Source organism: Colletotrichum aenigma (genome assembly GCF_013390185.1).
Source record: "Colletotrichum aenigma strain Cg56 chromosome Unknown KSG_Cg56_contig09, whole genome shotgun sequence".
NCBI classification, from domain to species: domain Eukaryota; kingdom Fungi; phylum Ascomycota; class Sordariomycetes; order Glomerellales; family Glomerellaceae; genus Colletotrichum; species Colletotrichum aenigma.
Window position 1 is genome coordinate 2,980,809 of NW_023500915.1, and position 22,026 is coordinate 3,002,834.

Here is a 22,026-nt window from a genome sequence, read left to right on the forward strand (position 1 = left end):
AAGGCTTCGACGGGACGAAAGAGTGTGGAACGTGTTCCCACGGGTCACGAGAATGATCCCCGGTCCCTGTCCATCCTATATCAGGGAACCTCCATAGGACATCCCCACAGCGGATAACGCGCGGTCGTGCGCATTCTCGCCTTCTGAACGAGCCCCTCGGTCGCCTGGCTCACCGCATCCGCCATCCCGGACTGGGGATCCAGCCAGCCGCCTTTCGGCGGTGGGTGGTGGCCTATCTGCCGGTGGTGTCAGCTTGGGGTTTTGCAGGTTTTCGACGTGTCATGGAGCGCCAAGTCCGCGGACCAAAACATTTGAATACTACCATGTTCGGCGCTCGTCACCAAACCAGGGGCACAGGGGACGGAGATCGACGAGAGTTTGGCCATTCAAGTGGACATCACGGCATTCTTCAGCGGGACTCTGGCCACGCACAAACAGGCATGTTGAGGGGCATGCAAGTGTTCTCCACGGCATGCAGCTTTGGCAATGAGGATACCGCCAACCAGACGTGTTCGGTTGGGATTCTCTGATGGATCGATGGAATTCTGGACTCCATTATGTCCGCCCAAGAAAAACACATGGAACGAATACACGTGGGAATTTTCCCGCCTTTTCTCAGTACGTTGCATTCAGGCGCATCTCGATGTACTCCCGGCTGTTGATCGGGTCATACTTCTTGGGTCGCTCGGGCCCAAAACAGCCAGGAACGCAATCAACAGTCTTTTCTGAGTCGGCGCCGATGAAGTACGGGATGGAATAACGCGCCCGTGTGACTCGACTGCCGCTCACATCCGTTTCCAGCGGCGGCGCCCGGACACGATGCATCGTCGACCTGAGCGTGTCGTTGCTCCACCGCTGCATGAAGTCGCCAATGTTGACGACGATCGTCCTAGGTATATACGGCACTGGGACGAAATGTCCCGCTTCGTTAGGATCTTCTACCTCCAGCCCTCCAACCTCGTCCTGGAAGAGCAATGTCATGGACCCAAAATCAGTGTGCGCACCCAACCGCTCGACCTTTCCCGCGCGAAGCAACTTTTCCTCGGCCGGTGGATAATGGAGGAGCCGAATCTGGTTGTCCTTGTTCACGTGGTACCCCTGGAAAAAGGCCTCGTCTAATCCCATTCCCAGCGCCATTCCCCGGAGCAGGTGGAGTTCCAGCTGGTAACAGTCCTCGTAGAAGCTGTTGAAAAACGCCCGAAAGCCGGGTAGCAACTCGTCGGGAATCCAAATGTTGGGGAGATGATCATCATCCTCGCGGCCAATCTCGTATGATTCCTTGAAGTCGGGGATCTTGCGACGCTCGCTGATTTCGTCGGCGTCAAACACCATTTGCGTGACCTTTTCTCGGCCTAAGCCCGAGTACCCCCGGTGCCACCATCCCTCTGGGGGATGCGGTGCTTTTTCCTTCTCTGCCTGGGGCAACGAGAAGAACTTGGCGCTCTGGATGGAATTGTGAGTTGTGATATCATGCACAGACATGAGTCGGGAGAGACAAACCCACTGGAACGCGGCGTCCACGGTGTCCTGCGGCAGCCCATGATTTCTGACATACGCGAAGCCGAAAGTCTTGAATGCGTCGACTAGCGCTTTGCCCGCCTGCCGCGCTGTTTGCGCTTGCGCGCTTCTGAGACCGTCCAGATCGACGAGGGGAATGCTCGGGTGCTCCGCTTGCGAATCGCACGCGGCGCCGTTGGATGTTTCTGGCATTCGCGATATTACAACGTCGGATTACAGTAAAGGTGTGTAAAGTATTGGATGAAAGAGAGTGGTATTTGTTGAGGTTTGAATTAGGTTCCTTTGAACCCTCCAGATCCCCGCCTTACCGCCTCCTGCAGGATGACGGGATGACGTCGATCGCCGCGAGGTCATTCACATGGAAATCATTAGGCGACACAGGCCACAAATTAAGAATAAAGCGGTAGATCTGCGAAAAATGGACGTTTTTGATGTACCGGTAGTCTCCTGTTCAACGATTGATAAGGAATTATCTTGTCAACATACTGACTCCAGACTCGTTTTATGATCATTCGGAATTCAGGAATTGACACATCAAGGGGACGACCAGGTCCAGGGCGCATGCGCAGAACCGCCGACTCAAAATCCGATAACCTGGGAAGGGGATTTTTTTCTGCGGTGGAACGAGTCGTGTTGAATTATTTGGGATCAACCCCTGTCAACTCGCTGTTCTGAGTGATCCATCTTTCGGAGTCGGGCGCCATGTCCGATACCAACGGATCATGTCACTTGCTTATTTCGAAACCAACGACCCTTACCCAATCTAACCAGCGTCTTTGAGTAAGGGGAGGCCATCAGTCTCACCTCAGCAGTGCACGTATTCTACGTCCCGTAATATCCGAATCGAATTGCGCAAGCGGCAATCCCACATCCCTCGTCATCTTTCTTTGACATTCCCGTTCAGGCCGTTCGCTGTTCGACACTACAGCGGTGGAAATGGATTAGTCGATAAAGGAAGTACATCCTATTCCGCCCTGCCAATTTGATTGTGAGTGAAAGCCTCACACAGACTCCTGTAATTAGCGGATGAGCTACACGTTTCGAAGGTAGGTGCTCCTAGATTATTTTCAACCAACACCAGAACTCCGAGGCCATCGGACAGGTGCCCTTCAACTGCCGGTTAGGGCGAATACCAACTATTAAATACTCAGATAAGACAGGATATACGCATATTTCCAGGGCTCGTCGGGACATGGTAGAGCCTGCATTGCTTCTAATCTGCTGACCCCGTTCCCAGACGCGGATGGAAGGTGTTCAAGATAATCGGTTTTCACAACTCCATGCTATCAGGAAACAACAAAAGCCTCTATGTTGATATCTAGTCATCCTCCTTTACCCCAACTCTTTTAGAATTGCGCAGTGTCAGTGAAATGGGTGGCTGTGGGCTATTGGGTGTCTGAAAACGATGATGATACTGCGAAGTACTGCTGCGGATATTGATGCGAGTTAATTCTCATCTGATCTTCAAGGATTTCCACTACAGTTGATTCCAACAGAACCTACACGTACGTTTGCTTCAGTCCCAAGACCATGGCAAGTCGTGTTATCATCGTTGGGACAGCTCCAGGGCGGCAATAACAAAATTTGGTGAGCGGGCTGTGAGGAAATAGCCATAGGTACACAGTGTCCATTCAAATTAGCTTTCGAGATGGGGGAAAGTTTTAAAATGTGATCTTTTGCCGACGGCTTCATTGGAGTTGCACGTGGAAACCAAACCATTGGGCTGTGGCTTGATCTGCTGTCTTAATGAACACAGGCGATATTACCGGCTTCGCCTACTTGCGACGCCGCATGTACCGTTCACCGAATGACAGTCGACGAATGCGCGTCGTGCACCTCAACCGTCAAAACAATTTACTGCCTTACTCCTAACTTACCCATCTTCAAATTCAATAGTCAGCACTCAAATTACACCTTTGCGCAGATTCGTAGTACATTAAATAAAAAGCCTCCTATGCGGGCGCCGTACATAGCCCTAAACTTTCTATACGCTGCATACCCTAAACAGGGGGGAGTGTCGTATCAGAATACATTCTCGTAGTCTTCTGTGGCTTTTTTGAATGTTATCCAGGCCGATTTTCAATTCTCAATATTGAAAATCGGGATGCCTACCACAGCCCTGGCGACATACTTAAGACGCGGCTGCTGGTGCCAAGTCGTGCGCCCATGCCTCATGAAGCAAAACATCCAGATTCCTACAACTTCATGATGCGTTCCACACTGCCCGCTGCGTGGTGCCTAGTGCTGCAGGGCGTTTCATCTACGGATTTATATTCTCAACTCAGTAACACCGACATGGTGATCGAGAATGGGAAAGACTTGCACTTGAGCTATGAGGTCGGCGTTGAAGGATTCAGGGAGTCGATGCACGAGGACATGGCCATCGCTGCTTTCATCGGATCCAAGCACCCTTTCCCCGAGGTAACTGAGTATAAAAGTCTCAACGCGGACCAATGGGAATATATGCGAGGGCTCATCTGGAACGACGACCCAACTTGCCTTTTGTTCGTCGACTCGAAGGAAAAGAACAACCAGATAAGCGCCGCCACGGACTTTCTTGGGGAGTTCTTGACCGGCGAGGAATCTGGACTCACGAAGCGGAGTCACTTCGGTGACCTTCAGTTCCTTCATGCCATGGGTTCGCAGGCCAATGAAGACCCTAATGTCACCAAGAAGAACATGATTGATTGGCTGGAGATCATGTACAAACTTGCGATAGGCCAGGATGTGACGGCAGCCGACAGGCTTGACACGAGGTTTCCCGACCGATTTAATGCCAGCTCGATTCCCTCGGATGACATGAGCATAAAGCAACTGTTTCTGGGCACAACTCCGTCCTATCAACATGCCGATATTCCCAAGCGAGCCCTCGGAAACTGCCTTCACATGATCCAGGACTCATATGCACTTGGGCACACGCTGAGAAGGCTCAAGAACCCAGAGGATCTGGACGCAAATGATGAAGAAGGTACGCTTTTCAGCATCAATGCGATTGCTATCAGGAATCTTTCAGCTGTGGCTACTTCCATCAGACCAATGACTAACGACTCATCACAGGGTATCGCCGATTCAAGCCCGGAAAGCACGCAAAGCTCGGGCCGGTAATCACATTCCACACATATGCGAACCAGTCGGGCCGACATTCTCACTACGACGGATCGAGGCTGAAGCGGGTGCCGAGGGACCTCGACACTTTTAACAACATCATCGGTGCCCGTGACGGGATTGACAAGTCCAGGAAGCTCATCAACTTCTTCGCCCAGAAGACCAAGTGGGAAGATGGCGTTCGCGACTTTTTAGACCAGGAGGTTTTCGCGCTTGACTCGAATGTGACTCTCAGCAACTCGCAGGTCGACGAGCGCTTTGGTTCGCCAGACACGAGCGGCTAGTCTGCATTCGATGCCGCACGGATTGCAAACGCTAGTCCTCGTGTTCGTGAAGTTCGTCGTCGGCATACGTGGCTTAGCCTTGGGTTCCTTGCTTGCGCGACTACTTCTGAACGTCTTCAAGATTGAAAGATGCGACGATTCCGTATCACCATTGTCCTTCGCAGCTAGGCACACGATACATTGGATTCTCTTTAACGAACGAGTGGAACTATATATCTACAAGGTGTGATCCTTCTTCCCTTCTAACTTTTCCTTCGCAGTTTGCCTCCTGGAGGCGCACCTTGTTGACTGCCGTATGAATCTGACGGGGAAATCTATGGAGGGAGCGTAACCTCTTTGGCTAATCCAGGGGGTAATACAAGGTGTGATCGCAGGCAGCATGTTACAGTAACAGGCTGTGCCAAAGTATGAAGCTAGAAGGGAAAACCATGTGAAAGCCCGGCGTATGTTCCCTTTCAATTCTGTTCTTGAGACGATATACCAAGCTTTAGGTGAGCTTGATCTCATACGCAAATGCCGTTGCAGCAGTTGGTGGGTCGTTTGGAATGGTAAACTATTAAAAACATGTTAATATCGAAAAGCTCTTATCTGCTCGTAAGAGTCAAAACTCACCTCGCCATCAGAGTAGCTGTACGTGAATGAGCCGAGGTCAAGGGCATCGTAAACAAGTCCTTGGGTACCGCCCCAGTCAAATTGATACCTGTGGACGTCCAAGTTACCCTGCGCAGGGAGTCCAATTTCAGCTAAGCCCTTGACGACGATATCATAGCGGTTTTGAATAGTTCTAGTACCAGCGAGGATCTTCAAGTACCCGTTCGATGAAACGGCGAAAGCATCAAACTTCAGGTCGGAGGACGCGGCTGTCACCACCCGCTCTCCAACCATGTTCCCATAGTACTTGTAGAGTTGCCATTCTCCGTTGGGGTAGTAGCCCTGATCGTTCTTCGCAACCAGGTTGCCCAAGTAGTTGTGCAGATTCTCGCCGCCCTCCCAGTTGGCGCGCAGCCCGCGAATGTTGTGGCGCTCCAATTGTGCAAGGTAGTAAGCCGAGTTAGCAGGGTTTTGTTCATCCGGCCAGGCGTACTCGTTGACGTCGATTGGCCTCTCCGGGAGCCCATACTCGGCTAGGAGAGCGCGAAGGGCAGGCACAGTTGTATCGGGTTCTCGCTCCCATGCCCCGATCTGATGCCATGAATAGATGTCCGGGGCCACGTTGCCTTGAGCGACAGCTTGCATCCAGGCTCGCCAGTTGGCGCTGTCTTGGCTTGGCGAATGAGCTGACGATGGCCCGCTGATTTTTGCTTCGGGCATCTCATTCCTGTTTCAAGCACGTCAATTGACAAAGAATGCTTAAGATGCAGGTGTAAACGGACCTCAGCAGCTGAGAAGCTCGAACATAATACTCCACATATTGAGACCAGGGACGATTCCAGAAGCCTTCGAGATCAGGTTCGTTCCAGAGATCAAACACTAGACCGTCGAGCATGTTGTTGGCTCTCACGTCAGAAATGAGACGGCGGATGAAGGCTTCCATTTCAGACCAATCCCCGTTATCGCCCGGGAAGGGAAAGTCAGCAGACGAACCGCCCTGAGAGCCCCAGATGTCGTGGGGGAGAAGGATGAAGTCCGCATTGTACTTGCGAGTGGTACGATAGTTAGAAAGCGTTGAATCTAAGCGGCCACGGTACCCTTCTTCACCTCCGATAGCCCAGCCGGAAGCAGCGATCTGAGCACCGCCAGCGCGGCACGTCCTGAATTTGATATCGGTGAGGAAGTGGTCCGGAATCGAGTTGTCGGCATCCTGTCCATTGTCCGGGAAGCCATATATGAAGCCGGACCCAAGGAAGGTGGCTTCACCTGTCGTTTTAGAGACATCAACTGTAGCTGATCCCGCGCTCTGTCTCGATGATATGGCCGCCGCAATTGAGCTAGCTGCCAAAGCTGCGAGATTGAAAAGGATAGAAAGAGCTCTCATTGTCGCAACTTTGGGTAAGAAAGTTCTCAGAGAGAGAATGCGAAAACGTGTGACTTTCAGAACGTTGTATACTGATAAATGCTCCATTTAAGTACAAACACAAGTGATATCATGTACAAAATGTCAATTCTACGCCAGACCGTATCACAGTGTTGCATCCCACCGGCTTCCGTAATGCCATACGATGCCTGAATTCTGGCCAAAGCAATCAAGTGATCAATTTTTTTCCATTCAACAAAAGTCATCGGTTTTCAGCTCCTCGGCTCTCCATTTTGCTCTCCACCGGGCTTGGCTCTCTTCCGGCGTCAACTACGCATCGGAGATATCCCCGATCCAGGGGTTAACGCCGCCCCACCGGAACCAGAACGAAAGGGCACCTGGGCTCGCGCAGGTATTCGTGCTTGACTTTTGCTATCCGGGCGCCTGTTTCCAGCTTACCGGGTAGATGGGATAATAGGACAATAGGAATAATCATTTCTATGACAAATATATAACGATAAGAAGAATGACGACAACGGTAACAAAACCTAAGGCGAAAACGATGATAATGAAGACGAAGACAACGATGACGACGAAAATCATGATAATTATTATAGTTATGTAGTTTATAAGTTAGCAAGAGGAATTATGTTCTCACTAGATAGCAATGCTCCTTTGCTTGCTCAGTTCGAGTGACTTTTTTTGTGTTCATTAGGCTTGAAATCAAAACTGAATAAGTATATAGTCTTGCGAGTTATAGGCATATAGGTTATTAGGAAATAAAGGTGTATTATAGCAGTAACTATTTAAAAGGGTGGTTTATATTATAGGCTAATATCTATCTATATAGCTTATATAATACAACACGTTATATAATAGGTAATAAGGCTATAGTTTAGATTAAAGGTATTTTAACACACTCCTTTAAATGTTATAAATAGCTAAAAACCTTATTTCTTACTACTATATATTTAAAACCTATTTAAATTTATTATATAAAACATACAAAAATAGCTTTTAAAATAATAAAATAAATAAATAAAGAAAATTTATATTTACAGTTATATTTATAAAATATAAGAGTATTTAATGAGGTTATTTAGTTATTAAAATAGGTTATAAATATATTTAGAATTAATAAAATTTCTAAATGTAATTAGTATAAACTATTAAGTATAAATAGTAGAGGTAAATAAAGCCTTTTATACTTTTTTATAATTAAATTCTTTTTAAGACTTTTTATATTCTATTAAAATTAAATCTTATAAATCCTAAATTACTTATTATAATATTTATATATTATAAAAATAATTATTAGGTTATTTAATATAATTACTAGAATTTTTACTAACTGTTTTATAAATCAAAATTTATAATATTCATTAAGAAAAGAAAAGCTACTGTTTATATATAAGGCGTATAAATATAAAAAGGCTATTATTAATATTATTGCTATTATGATTAGCTCCCCTTCTATCTCTAATAATAATAATAATAATAAGGAGTCTATTTTACTTTTTAGCTTCTCTATATTTTCCCCTCCTTATCCTCTCTATTTTATTATTAAAGATGTTAAAAATAAAAATAAATCTAATATTTTATATATATATATTATTTAGAGTAGTTTTAAATATTAAAGACGTTATATTAATTATTTAAAATAGCTTTTTGAAAACCACTCTATTATAAGGTCTTTTATAAAAAGTATTTTAGGTCTAGTTTTATAAATAAACCTTAAGGTTACTATTATAATTTTATATTTATAGCTATTAATATTTCTAATATAAAGTATTATAAAAAGAATTAATATATCTTATATATTCTTACCTCTTATAGTTATTTTTATATCGTTTTAATACTTATTGTAATACTTTTTAGTTATTATTTCTAAAAAGTTATTAAACTTAATTCTATTAATTAAGCTATAAATATAATATTTTAAAAACATATTTCTTAATTTTAAAAGTGTTTTTTGTATTTTAAAACAGTTTTTTTAATCTTTTTCTAACTTTAAATATAAAATCTTAATTACTAAAAACCTGAAATTTAACATACTCTTATTTTCACTTAAAATAGCATTATTAAGACAACTATTTTTATTATACTTACTTTTATATTTCTAGTTACTTCTATTTTTATATTTACTCCTCTTTTAGCTTCTATTATACTTATTATATTTATTACTTTTTTTATTATACTTACTACTTTTAATATTATTTTTATTATCTTCTCTTTATTTAATAGTAAATAGAGAGTTTCTTTTAGTTTTATTATAACTAGTAAACTTTTTATAGCTATTTTAACTTAATATCAATAAAACTAGTTAGATATACTTATTATTATTATTTATATTTATTAAAGGTAAGCTTTATTATTAAGTTTAAGAGGTTTCTATATATATTTGAAGCTTTAGCTTAAAATAATATTTATTTTTAAAATATTTAAGACTTATTTTTAAGCTTTTATAAACTAAATTAAGCTTCTTAGCTAAAAACCTAAATATAAACCTTTTAGCTATTATATTATTTTATTCTTTAATATTTTTACTTTGTATTCTTTATAATAAATATATATATATTTATTAAGTTTAGTAATATGTAAAAATATTTAAACTTATTTCTAGAAAGGTTTTTTACAAAACTATTAATAAATATTAAATTTATAAATATATAGGTTATATTAAAACTACTTTTTTAGAACTTTTATTATAACTATATATTGTAGATATCTATATAGTAGAGATAGATTGTAATATATTTTTTATTACTAACTATAAATTAAACTATTTATTAATTATTATAATTAAGCTTCTAAATATTCTTTTTTATACTTAACGCTATATTTTAGAAGAGTTTCTTAAATATTATTATTAGTTTTTAATAGTTTTAAGCTTAGAAGCTTTATTCTTATTATAGATATTATAATAATATTTTGATATATAGCTTTTTAATATATTATACCTCTAAAGAGAAATGTAATATATTTTTAAGCTGATTTCTATATTCTTTTATTATTAGCGAATAAAATATTATGTATAATCTAAAGAGTTTATATATTTCTTATATCTCTAAAATAAAACGTAAAAAGATATATTTCATAGAGGTATTAAATTGTTTAGTTAATTATTATTATATAAGCTAATAAAAGGTTTATAAAAGAATATAAGACATATATAGCTATAAAAACTATATTTAGATATATGATTATTGCTAAATAAAATATAGAACTAATTCTTTTTTCATACCTTTTTATATATGTAGACAAAGTTTATTTTGTATTCTTTTTAAGTTCTTTAAGAAGTAATAAAATTATAAGATATATTCTTTTTAAAGGATTAAAATATTTAATAACTTTCTTAATATATAAGTTATACATTAAATAGACTTTTTAAGTTATATAGTTTCTAATTATTCAAATATTAAGATAATATTTAATAATATTTTAATTACTAAATTTATATTTAGTTTTTAGTTTATTAATAATTTATTTTATTTAAAGAAAAATGATTTTAATAATATAAAATAAAAGTATTATCTATGTAAAATAAACCAAAACTTAATATTTAGGATCTTAAAAAAGATATACTTTTTTGAATTTAAAATAAACTCTAGTTTTTTTAAAATTACTAAGAAATATTTATATTAGAGGAGAGATATATCTTTAAAGCTATATAAAGCTTTATTAAGCTTTATAAATTCTTTTTCTATTTAAAACTTTCTAAAAGCTAAGAATAAATTAAACACTTATTTAAATCTTTCTCTATACTTAAGAAATACTATTTACTTTAAGCTATTATGTTTCAAAATCAAATTAAATAGCTAAAGCTATTATAATATAAAACGTTTTTATAATAAGAGTTATTATAACGTGGTTTATCAGTCAGCAACAAATATCAGTCAGTAACGAACTTTTTCCCAAACGCGGTTTGCACCAAACCACTTAAAGCTTCAACGCGTAATTACTCTGCAACCATCATGCCAATTTACACACAAGAAGACAAGATACTTCTAGCCATCGAGGCCATCCGATCAGCCCGCGCCGCCGGCCGAAAGCTAAGTGTGTTGCATGCTGCGAAGACTTACAGTGTCCCTGAAAGTTCTATACGCCATAGAATGAACGATCGACCCTGATGTGAACCTGCCTAACCCTAACGATATAAACTCAATCTAATTAAAGAGAAAACACTTCTCTAATATGTTATTAAATAGGATTCTAAAGGACTTCCTTTACGCCTCAGCAGTATGGAAGATATAGCTAATCTCCTGCTGCAAGCGTGTAATAGCAAGCCTATTAGCAAGCGATAGGCCAGGCGGTTTGTGGACTCACAGCCTGCTCTGAAAACTAAGTTTAATTATCTATATGATTATTAAAGGGCTCTTTAAGAAGATCCTAAGGTTATATTAAAGTGGTTTGCGCTATTATGCAATATGATAGCTGAGTATGGCATCTAAGAGGGGGACCTATATAATTTTGATGAAACTGGCTTTATGATAGGCATAATCACCACGTCAATAGTGGTAACATATGCTGATCGACGCAGCAAAGCAAAGTCTGTCCAGCCTAGCAATTATGAATAGGCTACAGTTATTAAATATATCAATTCGGGCGGGTGGTGCATCCCTCCGTTTATGATCGTCAAGGGCGTATATCACCTTACCAGTTAGACCATGGAATCAGGTTTTCTGGGCAACTAGGTGATCAAACCTACTGCTAATAGATAGACGGATAATCAGATAGGTCTTAACTAGATTAAACACTTTAATAAACACACTAAGAACCAAATGAAGGGCGTCTATTAGATGCTTATTATCAACAGCTACAAAAGCTATTTATCAGCTGAGTTCAATAATTACTGCAAGCAGAACAATATTATAACCGTTAGTATGCCTGCATATTTATTATATCTACTACAGCTATTAGATATTACCCTTTATTTGCCTTTAAAACGCATATATAGTGATAAAATCAACTAATTCATCAAAGCCTCTATAAATTATATTACTAAGTCTGAGTTCTTTATTGCCTTCCACTAGGCCTATAATAAGATTTTTAATGAGGAAAACATCAGGTCTGCTTTCTAAGGCGCTGGAATTTCACCATAGGACCCAGACCATATTATCAAAAAGCTTGATATATATTTACAGATGCTTACACCTCCTATAGCTAACCCTTTAACACCACCACCTTAGCAGTTATAAACGCCCTCTAACCTATAATAAACTATCTCATAGTCTAACTTTATCAAAAGTTATATCTCTACTTATTAAAGAAGCTTACTAATACTAATTATTACTATAGTTAAGCAATTATCAAAGGGTGCACAGGTAATAGCACACTTAATCACTATTTTAACTAATTAGCTTTATACCCTTAAGGATGTAAATATAGCACTTACTAAGCGCCAGAGGGCTAAAAGAACGTTAGTCTAGCTTAAAGGGGCACTTAGTATAGAGGAATCTCAGGTTTTACTTAAAGGGAAACAAAAAGGGAAACGTCCAGCACCTCAAGAGGACGACGAGGGGGGTCCATCAAAGAGAGCCTAGCCAGCTTGGAGACGCTGTGGTATGTATGGTGAGACTAGGCATAACGCGCGAACCTGTTCCAAAGATGTTAAACCCTCAGGAGATTCTGATAGCGACAACTAATAGTTGATTTAATACGTTGTGGTTGAGAAATACTAGATGTTGTTGTGTACGCGGGAAAAAACGTCCAGCTGACTGGTCCAGCCGGCTGACTGATGAACCATGTTATATAGTATTATAGTTACTATAAATTACATTATATAAAAAGATATGTAGTAAAGTAGAAATATTAAATAAATATATTTCTAATATAATTATTTTAAAAAAGATTTATAGATTGATTAATATAACTATAATATTAAATAAGAATTTAATATTTAACTTTTACTTAGATTTATTATTATAACTAGTTTTTCTACTATAATTTCTATATTATTAGCTTTTTCTCATTATATAAACTACTTTTTTCTATAATTAATATTACTAATTTAGTTTAAAATCTATTTTTATATATAATTATAATCTTAATATCCATCTGTTTATTTTAATTAAGTTTAAAAAGATTTCTTAAGTTTTATTATTATTTATAGAGATCTAATAAAACTTGTAGAAGTTTTTATAAATATCTCTTAAATATCTATATATTTTAGTGGTTTAAAAATATTTTTCCCTGCATAAATAGCTATTAAGATGTATATTAGAGAGGTTATTAAACTTCTTTTTTAAAATAGTAAAAAGTATATTTAATTTTTAAAACCTCTTAATAAATAAATATTTATAAACTAAAACTAAAAAGATAATTTGAGATTACTCCAAAATATATATTAGACACCTTAGACTAATATTTATAATATGTTATATAAACTAAATATAAATTTAATTTAACATAAATTAATATTTAATTACTTTAAGGAAAGTTTATAATATTAATTCTCTTTAGATTTCTAAAATATTAAGTTTTTTTTACCTCTATATAGTAATAATATTATTTTATGTACTACATACAAAAGCTAATATTAAAATTAGCTTTTTCAAATAAATAAAAATAGTTTTTTGAAATTACATTAATAATTATTAATGTAATAAATATAAGTTATTTCTTTAATTTTATATCTAAAAATTTGTAGAGTTATTTCTAATTAAGATTTATTATTTAAAATAGCTGATTTAATGTTAATTAAAATAAAGTTTAAAACTATTTATTAATTTATATTTTGAGGTTAAAATAGTATATTAAAAAGATTTATTAGTCTAAAGAAGTTATTGTATGATTTTTTACTATTATATTACATTCTAATTTAATATTGTTATAAATAGTAATTTAAAATATCTATAGAGACTTTAAAAAGGAAAATAATTCTCTCATTTCATTTGAAATAGTGTTTATTTTTCTTTTGTTTTAAAGTTTTTATAATTAGATAGATATTTTCTAATATAGTTTTGATAGCTTTTATTAAATATTTAGCTTTTTTTAAATACTATTTTATTTATTTATTGTAGTTTTCTTAATATTTTATATTTAAAAAGGTTTAATACTTAATAATAAATTTAGAATCTTTTAAAACTATAGTTATTTATAAAAAGCTAATATAATTACTTATGTCTAAGTTAATGTAGTTTTAAGAGCTTCTTAAATATATATAGAACTTAAAATAAATATATTATATAGGTTAATTACTTTTTAATATAAGAATATCTCTTATGAAAGAAATTTTATTATTAATGGAGAATGTAATAGATAAAAATAATAAAGAAGTTAGTAAAAAGGATAAAAATAGGTTTCTTATATATAACTTATAATAAAGAGGTAATCTTAGCTATTGATAAAGCTAAACTTATAACTTTTATAAGTTATAAATATATAGGTTGTTAAGAAATAAAAGTGTATTATAAGAGTAACTATTTAGAAGGGTGCTTTATATTATAGGCTAATATCTATATATATAGCTTATGAAATACCACACGTCACGTGATAGGCGGTGAGGCTGCGGCTCAGATTGAGGGTATCGCAACACATAGTAATTGACATAAAAAATAAATCAATAGGTATCTAGCACAACGTCGACTTGTCCATCCACTCATGCCGCTCCGAACCATCTGTACTTGTCGCGTCAACCCTGGTATCTGTCGTTACATGTGTATCCTTTGCAGTTGAACCACTCCTAAATTTCCTGGGTTGAATCGGCTTCCGTGGCGAGGCCTCAGACGACAGTGCAATGGAATGATGCGAGGCGTTCGAATTTGCTGTTCCAGACGGATCCCGCGAATTTCTGTGGTATCCGCTCTGCAGAGTCGTTTTGACAGTGGTGAGAATGCCGGGAATCTTCTTGAATAGAGGCCGTAACGCAGGAAGACTGCCGCAGATGATTGCCGCGTTGAGTTCAATGGAAGACCACAGAACAATGTCAACGTTGTCCCCTAATTCGGCTGGATTAGAATGGGGCTCATCAATGTGTTCCGTAGGATCTTACATGTCGCGTCGTAGGTGTTGGCATATGAAACCATGTATTTGAGGCGGATCATGCTGGCGATACAAGCACTGCGCATTGTTGTTAGCTGGTGCCACCACGCAACGACTGGAAGATACTCACAATGACGCCACGCTAAACATGAAGACAAGGGCGAGCTTCTTCTTCCTGCACAGCTGTAGCTTCATGAGCTCTGGGATGGGAATGATGAATAGGATTAGGTCTTCAAAGATGCTGACGGCAGCACCTCCATAGCCGAGCGCTGCGTAATCGAGACAGCGGCCTTCGATTCGTCGGTTCCATATGGCTTCAATGGGGAGGCATTGGAATGTAACGAGGAAGAAGAACATGAGGCCATGTGTTAGGAGGAATACCGTAACCCCTGTTGTGACCCGCCGGAATCGCTTGTTGTTGGTGAATACCCGAGAGTAAAAACAGCATATCGATGACTTCGCGGAGATGCTGAATCATTGTTATTAGGAGGTCGACCCCAGTCGCTGATATTGGAATGACTTACAGTACGAATATGTAGAGCATTTGCAGAACGTAGAATATCTGTCACCGAATGTGAATACGTAAGTGGGGGGAGAACGACGGTTGAGGATCGTAGCTCACCTGTAAGATGGTCTTTCCTTTCCCTGGCTCAACATCCCAATAATGAATACCAAAGCCGAGGCCGGCATCTATGATCATTAGCTTTGAGTCTCATCTGGGGTAGTGAGAATGCTCACTATAGTAGCCCAGTACTGCTGTCACTATGAGAAAGAACTGCATTCAAGTCAGAGGCGAGTCTCGATAGTAGACAAGTTCGCAACGCACCAAGCCCATCAAGGCTGTCCAGTCATCCCACCAGAGCTGGTTCGTGACCGTCCATCTCGCGACACACCGAAGAGCCACCGTCGCGGCGCTTATGGAAGGTAGGACAATGGAGAAGACTTTTGAAAATCGTCGACGCTCTGGTATTGGGTACCCACGGCATAGTTGTTGCGATATCTCAGCGGTGGCTTGGCGAGTGTTAGTCGATGGTCTTCATTGATGGGGCAGTACAGGATAACACGAACCGACTTGCTGGTCGAAGATGCAAGACGTCTGCACACATGCAGACACCCCGGCTTGCAGGGGAATGTTGGTACAGACACAGTCTGTGAGACCGGCCATCGTACAGTTCCCTGCTTGGAACCCCTGGGCGAAGCATAGCATCTAGGTCTGGTGAGCATGCGGCGATGCAAATGCCAAGATGTGGCTGGTGGGTGAAGATCCCCTTTCGGCGATATTTGGAAAGACATGGAATCATCGACTCAAGAGAGACAGATACTTACAGCGCAGGCCGGGGTCCCAGCGAGGAGCGTGGTGATCGCCGAGGAATTCAACTTTGGTGTGGACTGGCCGGCGGCGTGGGCCGCCAGCAGCAGGACGCCCGCAGCAACCCGCACCAAATGCATCTTGGACGCACCCTTACACTGACAGACTTAAACCTGTCGGCCGCAACAGCAAGGCTTGGAGGGCGATGCGGATATTTCAAATAGCAAAACAAAAGAAAAAAGAAAAAAGGAAAGAGAAAATCCTCAAGAGACAACATGGCCCCGGACACAGCAGGCAGCGCTACATAAAAACCTCGACGGATCAAAGTTCGAAGCGAAAGTGCCACTCAGCGCGATAGGCCGAGTGTTGCGTATTGCGTGGACGAAAGCGGACAATGCGGGAGAAACCGACTCTAGAACGGCTGTACGGATACGGATTGAACAGTTCGGCCACCAGGTTCTTGGTACCAGACGAGCAGGACAAATGACGCTTCCATTCATTCTTCATTGGACAGGACGCCGTGGCTGATGTGTCTCATTGCCATGTGGCAAAAGAGGCTTCATTCTATCAATACGTGCGAGGGATCGCGACTAGAATCGCTGCTAGAGCCCCTTCGTTTGGAAACCAATGAGCTTGTCCATCCTCCGACCCAGGCTCCGTTGATTAAAGAAGCATCTGCAACGGACATTGAAGAAAGCGCGCAGCGAAGCATACAACATTCTCGATGATGAGGCTTAAGCAAAGGCTAAGAATGGCTGTGTTGGCTCTCGAGGCGTCTAGCCTGTGTGTAACAACTGCATCGTTGCCATCGTTGGTGTGGTGAGCCACACGTGGTGCTGCAACGGGAATGGGACGAACTCAGCGGGCTTTCAGCTTTTCTTTGGCAGCGTGAATGGTACTAACCAGATCCAGTGACAGAGGGGATGACAGGTCTTGGGGGGAAATGCATGGGGCGCGAATTCTCAGTCAGCCGGGTGGGCAGCTGAGTGTGACAAACAGAAGATCAGCCCAGGGGGGGGTCATGAGTCGCGCGCCGTGTTCCTGGCCTCTCGAGCCAAACAATGCTTGCCCCCTTTTTCTTCGATGGAGATGGGCTTTTGCCAAACCTGTTCGACATTGTCCGTATCATCCTTCACACATCGATAGAGTGGGAGCTATGACGGGTAGTTTGTAGAGTTGATGGGGAGCTTGGACTGCAACGCATGAAAAGCCACTCTCGGTTGTCTGCCCCTTTGTGTTCGCATCTGCAGTCCAGCGCCCGATGTCTCCCTCCAAGGCTGAGCTATCCCCCCGCACAACATGGGAAGCCGCTCGCCGTCGAGCTCGGCGGTCCGAGATGCATCGGCCAACCTTCCCGATCCCAACCATGATTCAGGGAGTTAGGGCAACTCAATATGAAGAGGTCCCGCAAGATAGTAATGCCAAGATCGCGTCTACCGGACCGCTGCGTTCTTTCGCAACGCTCCCCTGAACAATCTGAATGCCAAATCGGCCTCCCGCTCGTGTTCCCACAAATTTGAGCATCGCCATCCCCGTTGCGTGCTCCGCGTCCTTCCCCAATCGTTCCCTCGGCCGACGGCGGCAGGCTGAGTTCATCGTGAAGTGGTGTCCATGCTACCATACATAGCGATGGCCAATTTGGACAAGCAAGACATATGCATATTGCAAAGAAGCAGGTCGCATTGTGGATGGAGAAGAAGCGACGAGGGGCGGCAAGTTTAATCAAAGTCAAGGGAGAGTCACGGGTCTCATGTTGCTTTTGTGGTAATTGAGCACATTCGCAGCTTGCCAGCTGAAGAGGGGTTCTTCATGGAGCATTTTAATAAAGAAGACGAGTTGCCGACGTTCGCAAACTTTTGAGAATGGTCTTCTTTTGAGTTGCTTGGTACTGCGACCCTCTCAGAGACCGGCTCAAAGCTTCCAGGCAAGATGCGTTGGGGTCACCATGTCACGAACGCGCTGCTGGGCTACATCGTGGCCACAGCTTCTGCTGTGTGAGTTTTGGACTACTTAATCTGCAACGCACGACATCGCGCTAACGAGTCTTTCTTTCATCGCCAGTCCGAGCCAGCAGCTTTACGCGCGTCAGTCTACGGATACCTCGTACGACTACGTGATTGTCGGGTCCGGCCCCGGTGGTGGGCCGCTCGCCGCCCGGCTTGCGATTGCCGGTAAGAAGGTGTTGCTGATTGACGCCGGCGACGACCAGGGCGACTCCATCCCGTACAAGGTGCCCGCGCTTAACCTCCAGTCGACGGAGTACGATGCGATGCGATGGGACTACTATGTCAACCACTTCAGCGACCTCGAGGCCCAGAAGAAGGACTCCAAGATGACGTATCGCACGTCTTCCGGAGAGCTCTACGTCGGCCTCACCCCGCCCGCCGGTGCTGAGCCCCTCGGTATCCTCTACCCTCGGGCCGGCACGCTGGGAGGCTGCGGATCTCACAATGCTTTGATTTCTGTGTACCCGCACAAGTCTGACTGGGACGGCATCGCGAGCTTGACCGGCGACAGCTCCTGGAGTGCCTCGAACATGCGCCAATACTTCAAGCGCCTTGAGAACGCCGAGTATCTGCCTAATGGCATCGTCGGCCACGGTTTCAGCGGCTGGCTTACGACCAGCGTGACGGACTTGGGACTTGTTATCAAGGACATTAAGCTTCTCACCGTTATCCTCTCCGCCGCCTCTGCCATGGGCAAGAGCCTGATCGGCCTCATCTTCTCCACCATCCAAGGTCTCGGCGAGGTCCTCCTCCGCGACCTCAACGTCGACTCGTCCGGCCGCGACGCCGCCGAGGGCCTCTACCAGGTCCCCATCTCCGTCGACAGCGGCAGGCGAGTCGGGCCCCGCGAGTTCGTCCTCGACACCGCCAACGCAAAGAACACAGACGGTACACGAAAGTACCACCTCGACCTGAAGCTCAACACCCTCGTGACCAAGGTGCGTTTCGACCAGAGCGGAACGAAGCCGCGGGCCGTGGGCGTCGACTTCGTCACGGGCCAGAGCCTGTACCGTGCAGACCCGCGAGCCGGAAGCGACGAGGGCACCGCCGGATCCGTCAACGCCACCGCCGAGGTCATCGTCGCCGCCGGCGCCTTCAACACCCCGCAGCTGCTCAAGCTCAGCGGCGTCGGCCCCAAGGACGAGCTTGCCTCTTTCGACATCCCCGTCGTCGTCGATCTGCCTGGCGTCGGCACCAACCTGCAGGACCGCTACGAGACCACCGTCATAGGCGAGACGCCCACCGACTTTCAGATCACCGAGGACTGCACCTTCATCCGCGACGGCACCGCCAACGATCCCTGCCTGAAGAGGTGGGAGGAGGGCACCGCTAGCGGCAGCTCGCCGGGCATCTACGGGTCCAACGGTATCTCCCTGGGCGTCGTCAAGAAGTCAACCGTTGCGGAGGGGGACCCCGACCTCTTTATCGCCGGCGCGCCTGTGGCCTTCCCTGGGTACTACCCCGGGTACTCCGCGGACGGCACCAAGGACGCGCGCCACTGGTCGTGGATCACGCTCAAGGCACACAGCCGCAACCGCGCGGGCACCGTGAAGCTGCGTTCGGCGAACCCCAGAGATATGCCGCAGATCGACTTCAACTCCTTCCAGAACGACGCGGACGGCGCCAAAGACATCCAGGCCGTCGTGGAGGGCATGAAGCTTTCGCGCAAGATGTTCGAAAGCGTGGTGCCCTTGACTGGGGGTTTCACCGAGGTCTGGCCCGGGCCCAACGTGACGGACGCGGACCTGCCTGAGTTCATCAGGAACGAGGCCTGGGGACACCACGCCAGCTGCACCTGTCCGATTGGGACCGACGACGACTCGATGGCTGTGCTGGACTCCAAGTTCAAGGTGAGGGGCGTGGACGGGTTGCGGGTGGTGGACGCTTCCGTGTTCCCCAAGATCCCTGGTTTCTACATTGCGATCCCGGTGTACATGGTGAGCGAGAAGGCGGCGGATGTAATTCTTGGGGTGTAAGGATATGAATGTGTATATGTGCGCGCGCAAGGCGTCGAGTGCGGTGATACCAGTCTGAGTGACACGATGATGATGAAGTCACCTTGTCAACAGCTTTACATTCTGCCGACGGGTCAACTGCTCCCATGAGATCAGGGGTTGGAGTACCCCATGCACCAAGAAAACTTTACTTTGTAGCATAATGTTATTTCTGGAATACTTCTCCAAATTCTTGTCAGGGGGAGGTCGATGCGGTGTTGCTTGAGTTGCATCCGTATTCAAATCCTTCAGACACTTCGTGTGCTGCTGTACGACAGTTATTCCTTACTTAGTGTACCGACCGTGTACCCTCTCTTAAACGTCTTGTAACGTGAGTGGTTCATCTCACACGTTCAGTGTGATACGCCGGCGCTGCGACGTTGGTGAGGGCGGACGGTGCGGGGAGGAGGAAGATGAGGCAGCGAATGCAGCGGAAGATAAGCCTCCAGAACAGCGGATCCCGCGAGGGATCAATAGGCGAAAAAAAGGTCAATGGGTCAGAAGGGTTCTGCAGTTCTGTAATACCTACGGCGAGGCGTCTGGCCTCTCGAGGCGTCTGTCTCAGTCCTTTATAAGGTGTCGATCAGTGGATCCTTCGAGATCGATCACTTCCCGCTGGGAACCGCTGTTTCTGGGCGCGGTACGGGCAGAACGAGAGACGGGCGCAAGACGGAGGAGTTGGATCAAAGGCAATCGTTGACTGATCCTTTGGGAATGGATACCCACGAAGGACGATGGCACGAGACGGCTCTGCTCCGCTGGAGATAATTCCGCCAAGGCGGGGACCAGACAGTTGGCGAATTCCAATTGCCGGGACGCACGAGATCCAAATGCTCAAAGCGCATCGCCCGAGACGATGGGAAGACGGGAATGCCTACGGGGATGAGCCACGCAGAGGCGCAAATGGTGAGATTGGGCTCGACGGCTTCAGTGAAGAAAGCAGTTAGACGAAAGAGACCAAAAGGCCGAAGACACCGGAGGAGACAGAGGCAAAAAAAAATAGGGGCAGGGGCCATTTCCACGTGGCTAATCGATAGCTAAGCAGGGTTTGTAGGGAAAACGAAATTGGATTTCTCAGCTGAATGCGAGAAACCCCGACCTAGCATATCGTGCAATTCCATGGGTATGGGGGTAGCAGTGCCGGATGGCGAACGATAACTCGGCAGTGGTGATTAGAGCAAACGCCAAAAAGCCTCTGCATCTGGGGGTTTCCAGAACCCGACTGGCCAGACTGAGAGACAGCAATCCGCACGTAAGGGCAAACAGCTGCATGCAATATGCATTAGACAACGCCGGAAGCATGCAGGCTGCACGCCCCCGGCAGCCTTCTCTGTCTCTTGCTGATGTGCTGCTCTCTGCCACTTCGTACCGCGCTTCGTACTGAATCATCCAATCGGGCTATTACTACTGGCTGGACCTGGATACCGAGGCATTCGTACGAAGAAAAGATGGTGTAGACGCGTGGACCCGGCCCGGCCGAAGTCTAATATCGACGCTATTTGCTCAGGCGAAGTGGCAGTTGGGCCCGTCGCAACTCCTGAGAGGCTACGGAGATAAAGAGACAACTGAAGCCAGACCGGACGAGATGGGCACGGGCAGACGGGCAAAGTATTTGGGATGGCATAGCGTTGGCGCGGGATCCATTGGTGTGGTACCCCGAGACTCCGATAGGACACAGGAGGCGTTCGGGGAGACCTCCACGACCCTATCTGTGCTGGACTTGAGGCTTTTCGTGGCTTTGCGACTGTGCTTGTTGCCTGCTTGTCTCTCTGGAAATTTGTATGTCATTCAACTGTACTGTTTGGCTGCCATTCACCATCTCCTCTTCCCCCTCACCCACTACCCAGCGTTACGGTACCAATCTTGCCCCCCC

The 22,026-nt window shown here is 43.7% G+C and overlaps 5 protein-coding genes across 5 annotated transcripts; 2 read left to right on the forward strand and 3 right to left on the reverse strand.

Moving 5' to 3' along the window:
* Positions 1-615: 615 nt before the first annotated feature.
* htyE (2-oxoglutarate-dependent dioxygenase htyE) lies at positions 616-1,710 on the reverse strand (the record flags this gene model as incomplete). The annotated part of the gene is made up of 2 exons (XM_037328699.1): positions 616-1,443; positions 1,501-1,710. 2 exons carry the CDS (start codon positions 1,708-1,710, stop codon positions 616-618), a joined length of 1,038 nt encoding a protein of 345 aa, XP_037173471.1.
* A 2,103-nt stretch (positions 1,711-3,813) lies between these two features.
* CGCA056_v013456 (uncharacterized protein) lies at positions 3,814-4,907 on the forward strand (the record flags this gene model as incomplete). Its single annotated transcript, XM_037328700.1, has 2 exons — positions 3,814-4,486; positions 4,576-4,907. The coding sequence occupies 2 exons, from the start codon at positions 3,814-3,816 to the stop codon at positions 4,905-4,907; spliced, it is 1,005 nt and encodes a 334-aa protein (XP_037173473.1).
* A 487-nt stretch (positions 4,908-5,394) lies between these two features.
* CGCA056_v013457 (uncharacterized protein) lies at positions 5,395-6,882 on the reverse strand (the record flags this gene model as incomplete). Its single annotated transcript, XM_037328701.1, has 3 exons — positions 5,395-5,460; positions 5,520-6,225; positions 6,281-6,882. 3 exons carry the CDS (start codon positions 6,880-6,882, stop codon positions 5,395-5,397), a joined length of 1,374 nt encoding a protein of 457 aa, XP_037172869.1.
* Positions 6,883-12,197: 5,315 nt separating this feature from the next.
* On the reverse strand, positions 12,198-16,293 carry CGCA056_v013458 (Satratoxin biosynthesis SC1 cluster protein 4; the record flags this gene model as incomplete). The annotated part of the gene is made up of 11 exons (XM_037328702.1): positions 12,198-12,204; positions 12,257-12,270; positions 14,686-14,801; positions 14,855-14,922; positions 14,975-15,313; positions 15,369-15,406; positions 15,467-15,534; positions 15,583-15,619; positions 15,671-15,855; positions 15,913-16,051; positions 16,171-16,293. The coding sequence occupies 11 exons, from the start codon at positions 16,291-16,293 to the stop codon at positions 12,198-12,200; spliced, it is 1,134 nt and encodes a 377-aa protein (XP_037172858.1).
* Positions 16,294-18,082: 1,789 nt separating this feature from the next.
* On the forward strand, positions 18,083-20,135 carry betA-2 (Oxygen-dependent choline dehydrogenase; the record flags this gene model as incomplete). Its single annotated transcript, XM_037328703.1, has 2 exons — positions 18,083-18,147; positions 18,215-20,135. 2 exons carry the CDS (start codon positions 18,083-18,085, stop codon positions 20,133-20,135), a joined length of 1,986 nt encoding a protein of 661 aa, XP_037172859.1.
* Positions 20,136-22,026: the final 1,891 nt, after the last annotated feature.